The sequence below is a fragment of the Gallinula chloropus genome (assembly GCF_964237585.1).
Source record: "Gallinula chloropus genome assembly, chromosome: 35".
In the NCBI taxonomy this organism is placed as follows: Eukaryota; Metazoa; Chordata; class Aves; order Gruiformes; family Rallidae; genus Gallinula; species Gallinula chloropus.
In genome coordinates, this window is record NC_140120.1 from 1,845,201 (window position 1) to 1,853,394 (window position 8,194).

Below are 8,194 nucleotides of genomic sequence, written 5' to 3' on the forward strand. Positions count from 1 at the left end.
CGACAGTGGCTGAGGTGTCTGGCCAACTCCATCTATTTGAAGACAGTCTTTGTTCCTCCCTTATCTCAGTCATCTGAAGTATTCCTTCCCCTGTTCCAGTAAAAAGTACACACCAAGAGGCATCCATTCTCTCTTCATGACCATGGTGAAGACATGAGGAGGTGAGATGGGAAACCCACCTCCAATCCTGAGTGAAGAAGCTGCAAGGAAAAAGATACAAAAAGAGATTTCTCCAGGAAGAACGCTGCACCAGTTTCCAGTAGGCAGCCCACCAGACTGTCATTGTGCTTGTGATCCTCTTGGAGGGACTGCTCAGCCCTTTTTTGGAAGGCAAGTATGATGAACAAGATTAGAGGGCAAGTTTGCAGAGGTAAAAGCCATCCAGCTGGCTTTAAGCATTGCCAGATGAGAAAAGTGGCCAAAATTCTACCCCTATACTCACTCCTGGATGGTGGCCAATGCCCTGTGGGGGTGGTTGCAGCAATGGAAACAAAGCAACTGGGAGTGCAGAGGCAAACCCATCTGGGCATGATGTAGATGGTGTGCAAAAAGGGGTGGATAATGTCCTGGTTCTGGTCAGGCCACAGTTACCTCACCTGTGCTGGCTGCTTGGGGAGGTTGAGTTAGCCCTGGCTGTTTTCCACACCACCTGACAGCACTTCTCTGTAAAGGGACTGGTTTGGGCACCACTCCTGGGTGCCTCCAGGGCAGTCTGAGTGCAGCTGGGCTGTTGGGTTGGTCCTCCTGTCCTGCAGCACTCTGTAATCCTCAGGTGGGTAAGGTACTCTGTGTTCTCACCGGGTATGAGTGTCATGGGCTGTTTATTGTTCTAGTTTCATGGTGCTTTTTTCAGTGAACTCTCCTTATCCCAACCAACAGAGGCTCTGTCTCTTTCTCCTCTGGGAGTGAGCCTGTGGTGTGTGGTGCTGAGACACTGTTTGGGGCTGAACCACCACAAGCATTTACAGCACTCTCTCCTCTTTTTATTTATTTTCTATCTTGTCCTTTAATGCCTCTTGCTGAGGCACCACAAGTCAGCTGAGGCTTCTACACTCACACATTAACCACTGACACATCGGAGCTTCACTTCCAGCAGACCCTGGAACAACCCTCCGTGGTTTTACAAAGAGAAACCTCAAGAACTTTTCCAACCAGAGCTGACCTGCTCCTTCTGATCTTGTGATGTTCTGCATCAGAGGATAACCACAACAGGGGGTAGAACCAACACATCGTACTGTTTTGTGACCAGTCCAGCACTGGTGACACATGATAATTTATTCATTGGTGCCCAGTGCTTGCACAGCATCAAGGCCCTTCCTGATTCACATGCTGCTCCACTAGAAAGTAAGCTGAGGGAGCACTGGTTGTTGTGAGGGAGGACTGCCAGGGCAGCTGATGCCAGCTGCCCAAAAGAATCTCCCATGCATGATGACATCATCAGTGAGCAGGGTTAAACCTCAACACCCACACATCAAGGGAATTCAGACATGACTGGTGGAGCAGCAGTGCCAAGGAGGAGGCTTTGGGCGTTCTGAGGGATGCCACAGCAGCCAGGGCTGCTACACAGGAACCTGGCCATGAGCACACTGGGCAGCACTGGGAGCAGTACGGCCACCCAGGCAAAGGCACTCACTGTCAGTTTGACTCAGCACTGGTGTGGACACCAGCAGAGAGTCCAGGAGAGTGTGTGTGTGTGCGGGGGGGGGGGGTGTGTGTAAGACAAATGTGGAGGAACTGCCTCAAGGTTGAGAGAAATTCTGCTAAGATAGGGTTACAGGTCTTGTGTGGAGAGGCTGAGAGATCTGGGCTTCTTTAGCCTGGGGAAGGGGAGTCTGAGGAGAGTATAGGGGTAGCTCCAGAGAGATTGAAATTTCCTTTTCAAATGAATGGCAATTAAAACTAGAGGTGCAGATGGGTTATGAGCATGGAGAAATGCCACTCTGAGGGTAATGATGTGGTGCTTGGAGTTACTTGGAGGAAGTGTGGATGAGCTGGCTGCTTGGTTTATCTGGGAACAGCTGGCGAGGAGGGAGAGACAGCAGTACAGGCAGGGACATGGTGGGGTGAGAACAAGGTGGAGAAAGGGGTTGGGTGCCTGCAGCCTGCAGGGAAACTGGCACAGGTGTCGGGCAGTGTGAGATGGGCTGTGGTGCAGATGGCCAAGGGTGCTGGCCAGGCTGAAAGGGCCTGATAGAAATGAGATCACAGCCCTTGGCTGTGGCTGATGTCCCTGCAGAGGCCTCAGAGGAGACACATTGTCCTCACAGCCATGGAACATCATTGCCTCCTTGAACTCAACCTAGGGAGGCATCCATGTGTCATACCCCTGTCCTACCCTTGGCAACACACTCCCCACATCCAATGTAAGAGTCTTGAGACACAGGTGAGGGTCAGGATCTCCCTGCCCAGGGGCTGGGGCTCAGCACTTGGCATTTCTGCTTCATCAGACCAAGCCAGGGTGTCCTCAGCATCAGAGCTGCCTGCGCTTTGCCTGGGTTTGTCCTCATGGCCTCCAGTTGAGAGGTGTAAGATGTTCATGGGGCGGCTTTGTCAGTAATGGCTCCCAGTAGGGCCCATGAACGCTTCAAGGTTCTTTGGGCATTAGGTCTGTCTGACATTTTAAGAGGTTTCTTCACTCTCATCTTGGTATCTGAGGTTTGTGGACTCAGAAGCAAATATACAATAGGGGCTCATGGAAATACAGAAAGCCTTAAAAAGCATATCTCTTCAAGTCCTTTTCATTAAAAAAATCCAGACTTCTACAAATAATCGGATTTCAGTTAGGTATTTAATGATGAACAGTTCAAAGGAATATTACAATGGTGGATATTTTCTCTTCACGACTATTTCCTGTCATGGCTCAGTTGATAGAAGCAGTGACAGCCACATTATGCAATGGGTGTCAGTCTCCTAAGGAGATCTGGACAGGCAGGAAAAGCAGTATTTTCAGATCCAACCCTGCATGCAGAACCTTGCTCTTCCTCAAGCCCAGCAGTTCCCTCACTGGCCTCCTGGGACTCCCAACACTTTTCCTGGCATCATCTGTGCTCACAGGCACAGACAGATTTCTCTGACAACAAACAGCAGTTACACATGACACAGTTTAATACCCATGAAATCTCTCTCCTCAGCTGCTGCTACGGCCAAGCAGTGTGTGAAGGGGGTCAGCTTTTCTGGTGCTCCCAGTGCACAACCTGGGCAGGTTTAGGTGCTATTGGTGGATATTTTGCATTTTTGAATCTTGACGCTGCTGGAGCTGGAAGATTATGTCAGGCACTTGTAAGGACTGTGCCCTTTGACAAGGACAGTCTTGAGCTCCAAGATTACTGGGGCAGCTAATGGGATGTCTGAGTAGGTTTCAGGCCAGGAACAGCTTTAATCACTCGCTCCTTTTGTTTTGGTGCTGTTGGTGGACATTCAGCACATTTGAAGTTGGATGCTGATAGAGACTTAAAATGACATCAGGCACTATTAAGATCGTTCCCTCAGCTACAAAAGCTCTGAGCCTCAACGTTACTGGGGCTGCTTTTGGGCTACCTGGGGAGTTGTCAGACTCCCAAGATATTTCAGCCCTCAAACCTTTTGTTGTGGAGCTATTGCTGGGCATTTAGCGTCTTTGAATGTGGACGCTGGTAGAGCTGGAAAATGATGTCTGGTGCTATAGGACAATTCCCATAGCCAGAAATGCCCTTTGCCCAAAGTTTACAAGAGCTGCTTGTTGGCTAACTGGTAAGGTTTCAGCCCAGGAACATCTTTCAGCCTTCGCAGATGTATTTGGGAGGAATTGATGTTTAGAATTTTCAAAGGTGGAACCTAGTAGAGCCACAAAAATTGTGTGGGGCAATCGTAGGACTGTTCCCCTGGCTAGGAAAGCCCTGACCCCCAAAGATACTGGGGCTACTAGGGGGCTAGCTGAGGAGGTTTCTAGAAAGGAAATTTTTTCAGCCCTTGCACCTTTTGTTTGCAACCTACAATAATGGTGGGAGATTCTCCCTGGTAATCCTTTTGTTATTAATTCTATAAATTCATTAATAACAAAAGGAGGGCCAGGGAGAATCTCCCACCTTCACTGGATCGGGGGGAACCACTGTGATGGAGGATGAAGAAAAGGCTGATGTACTTTGCCTAAGTCCTTAGTAGTAACACCACTGGTCCCCTGATACCCAGACCCCTGAGTGGAAAGATGGGGATGGGAAATGGACTGAAGTCCCCATCATCCATGGGGAACTGGTTACTGACCCGCTCAGCCGCTTAGATCCATGTGAGTTGATGGGTCTGGATGGGAAACACCCCAAGGTACTGAGGGAGCTGGTGGATTTCCTCCCCAAGCCACTTTCCCTTAGTTACCAGCAGTCTTGGCTGACTGGGGTGGTTCCACCTGACTGGAAGCTGGCACGTGTGACACCCATCTACAGGAAGGGACAGAGGGACATCCTGAGGAATTACAGGCCTGTCAGCCTGTCCTCAGTGCTGGGGTAGGTGATGGAACAAATCATCTTGAGTACCATCATGCAGCTCATGCACCACACTCAGGCCATCAGGCCCAGTCAGCATGGGTTTAGGAAAGGCAGATTGTGCTTCAAGCTGCTGATCTCCTTCTATGACAAGGTGACCTGCTTAGCAGACGAGGGGAAGGCTGTGGATGTGATCTACAGGGGCTTCAGTGAAGCCTTCATCAGTTTCCCCCAGGGCACCCTGCTGAAGCACCTGTTCATGGATTAGATGGGTATACTCTTTGCTGGGTTACAAACTGGCTGAAGGCTGGGCCCAAACAGCTGTGGTGAATGGAGGTAAATCCAGCTGGCAGCACGTCACATGTGGTGTTCTACAGGGCTCAGTGCTGGGGCCCATCCTCTCTAACATCTTTATTAATGATCTGGACAAGGAGATTGAGTGCAGCCTCAATAAGTTGGTACATGACACCAAATTGTGGAAGGCAGGAAGGCTCTGCAGAGCGACCTGGACAGGCTGGATCAATTGGCAGAGGCTTTATGGGGCTTGGTCATGAGCTTTGGTCACAATAACAACAGGCAGGGTAACCGTCCTGGAGCAGAGTGGCTGGAGAGCTCCCTAGAAGTATAGGATATGGGGGTGTTAGCTGGACATGAGCCAGTGCTGTGCCCAGGTGGCCAAGAAGGCCAGCGGCATCCAGGCCTGGATCAGGAATAGTGTGACTGCCAGGAGTGGGAAGAGATTGTTCCATTATACTCAGCCCTGGTGAGGCCACACCTTGAGTGCTGTGTCCAGTTTTGAGCACCTTGCTAAAAGAAGGACGTTGAGATGCTGGATTGTGTCCAGAGAATGGCAGAGTAGACAGAGAAAGGTTTGCAGCACAAGTCCTGTGAGGATCAACTGAGGGAACTGGGGCGTTTTAGTCTTCAGGATGCTGAGGGAGACCTTATCACTCTCTACAAGGACCTGCAAGAAGGATATAGAGAGGTGCAGGTTGGCCTCTTATCTCAGATAACAAGCGATAGGATGACAGGGAATGGCTTGAAATTATACCAGGGGAGATTTAGGTTAGACATCAGGAAGAATTTCTTTATGGAAAGGGTATTCAGCCATTGGAACAGGCTGCCCAGGGACGTGGTGGAGTAGCCATCCCTGGAAGTATTACAAAGGTGTGCAGATGATGTGGTTGATGACATGGTCTGGAGGTGGACTAGGCAGGGTTAGGCTGTGGTTGGACTTTGTGAAAGATTCTGTGACTTTATGTTTGTTACACTTCAAGGAAATTCCTGTTCTGTCATGGTGGGAAAGCATTGCCATTTCAGACAAGTAGTCAAGTGATTCAGTTGATGAAAATGTTCTTATAAATATTTAATAAATGTCAGGAGAAATTTTAAGAAAGAAAAATTTGTGCACCTTTTCAGGTAGAGGTGATGCAAAGAGAGCACAGCCCATCGTTACCCAGCGTGTTGGTCACACTGTATCAGCAATGGGATGAATGTGGACCATCATATTCCAGTTTAAATAAACTAGAGGCAAACAAAGAAAGAGGAACTAAACCCCATACTAAATAGAGACTGGTCCTAATGCGAGTTACACGGCCAGTGATAAGCAGAAGAAGATGAGCAGTTCATTGTTGCTTAGAAACATGCAGTCACCAGTTTCCACATGGCATCCTTGAGCTCCTGGTTCCTCATGCTGTAGATGAGGGGGTTCACTGATGGTGGAACCACTGAGTAAAGAAATGACACTAGCAGGTCCAGAAATAGAGAGGAGATGGTGGGGGGCTTCAAGTAGGCAAAGAAGGCAGTGCTGAAAAACAGGGAGACCACGGCCAGGTGAGGGAGGCAGGTGGAAAAGGCTTTGTGCCGACCCTGCTGCGAGGGGATCCTCAGCACAGCCCTGAAGATCTGCGCATAGGACACCACAATGAACACAAAACACCCAAAAGCTAAACATACACCAACCACAATGAGTCCAATTTCCCTGACATAGGAGTTCGAGCAGGAGAGCTTGAGGATCTGGGGGATTTCACAGAAGAACTGGTCAAGGGCATTGCCATGGCAGAGGGGCAGTGAAAATGTATTGGCTGTGTGCAGCACAGCATTGAGAAACCCACTGCCCCAGGCAGCTGCTGCCATGTGGACACAAGCTCTGCTGCCCAGGAGGGTCCCGTAGTGCAGGGGGTGGCAGATGGCAATGTAGCGGTCATAGGCCATGACAGTGAGAAGAGACAACTCTGAAGAGAACAAAAAAAAGAAGGAAAAGATTTGAGCCACACATCCTGTGTAGGAAATGGCCCTGGTGTCCCACAAGGAATTGGCCATGGCTTTGGGAACAGTGGTGGAGATGCAGCCAAGGTCAGTAAGAGAGAGGTTGAGGAGGAAGAAGTACATGGGGGTGTGGAGGTGGTGGTCACAGGCTATGGTGATGATGATGAGCCCATTGCCCAGGAGAGCAGCCAGGTAGATGCCCAGGAAGAGCCAGAAGTGCAGGAGCTGCAGTTCCCGTGTGTCTGCAAAGGGCAGGAGGAGGAACTGGCTGATGGAGCTGCTGCTGTTGGACATCTGCTGCTGTCAGGTATGGAGACCTGTGAAAGGAGGAAAAGACACAGTGAGAAGTGATGGAACTCTTCTTTTAGGAAAACATCTTCTAATTCTTAGGGAATGCCCTCAGGTTGACTCCCTGTATTAAGGAAGACTTTTGTCAGGACCCTTTTGGGAGGTCTGCTTTGTGCTGGCTTGAGCGTGTCACTGCTGGGAGGAGGGTCAGCTATGGCTCTCAAGAACTCAGTCCTGCCTGGCAGCAGTCAGTAAGGATGGTGTGATCTCAGACTAAATCCCCTGTGGATAGGAAGGAGCTTTTCAGCACTGTCACTCCAGTTTCACCTGAGGGCAGAGCAGAGCTTTGGTAATGGTGGGACAAAGGCAGCAAGGACAGGAAGGGAAACAGTGAGAAACAGTCCAGCCAGGGCTGCAAGGACAGGGACAGACAGACAGGTACTCGCAGGTTTCTCAGACTGAAAACGTGGAAGTCTGGGTGCAGAGTCTGTGCTGGGTGGCAGAAACCAGGGGGTTGCTGTGGGAAAGTATCAGCACGGCGGGTGATGTCAGGGAGGTACCAAATCCCCACTGCCAGGGCATTGCTGGGAGCAGCTCACTCTTCCTCCTCGCCAATGTCTCTGCTAACTGCAGCTGTCCCTGCAGCTGCTTCTCTCTGCCCATGTCACCTCCCAGTCTGTGCTCACAGACCTCATCCAACCTACCCTGTGCTCAGCTCTGCTCTGCAGACCCCTCCTGGCATCAGGGCTCTGCCCTGGGAACCTCTGTGTGTGCAGGGCTCAGGCAAAACTCCAAAGTCTTAATAACATTTGAGTTTTCATTGCATATTCTTTGGAGAGAAATAAGTTCTCATCTACCACAGCACAGCCCACAGGAGAGGAACAGTCAAAGCAGACACTGCCTTGCTGGAAAATGATTCCTTGATTTTTTTTTTCAAAGTCCCTTTAGAATGTGTCAAGAATCAGCTGGAGCTGGAAGTAAAGCTGACCCATGCAGCATTTTCTTACAGAAGAGGGAACCTGTGCTGCCCTTCCCTGGGTCAGTCCTTTATCCCACAGCTGCTGTCTCTATTGCTGTGGAAAGCCGACAAGCCAGGTTGAGTTCTGACCCTGGCAGCAGCAGAGTCCCTGCCCCAGCACACAGACCAAAGGGGCTCATGGACCCTGCTCAGAAGGACAGCCCTG

At 50.2% G+C, this 8,194-nt stretch overlaps 1 protein-coding gene across 1 annotated transcript; it reads right to left on the reverse strand.

Moving 5' to 3' along the window:
- Positions 1 to 6,089: 6,089 nt before the first annotated feature.
- On the reverse strand, positions 6,090 to 7,016 carry LOC311203023 (olfactory receptor 14A16-like; the record flags this gene model as incomplete). Its single annotated transcript, XM_084277661.1, has 1 exon — positions 6,090 to 7,016. One exon carries the CDS (start codon positions 7,014 to 7,016, stop codon positions 6,090 to 6,092), a length of 927 nt encoding a protein of 308 aa, XP_084133787.1.
- Positions 7,017 to 8,194: the final 1,178 nt, after the last annotated feature.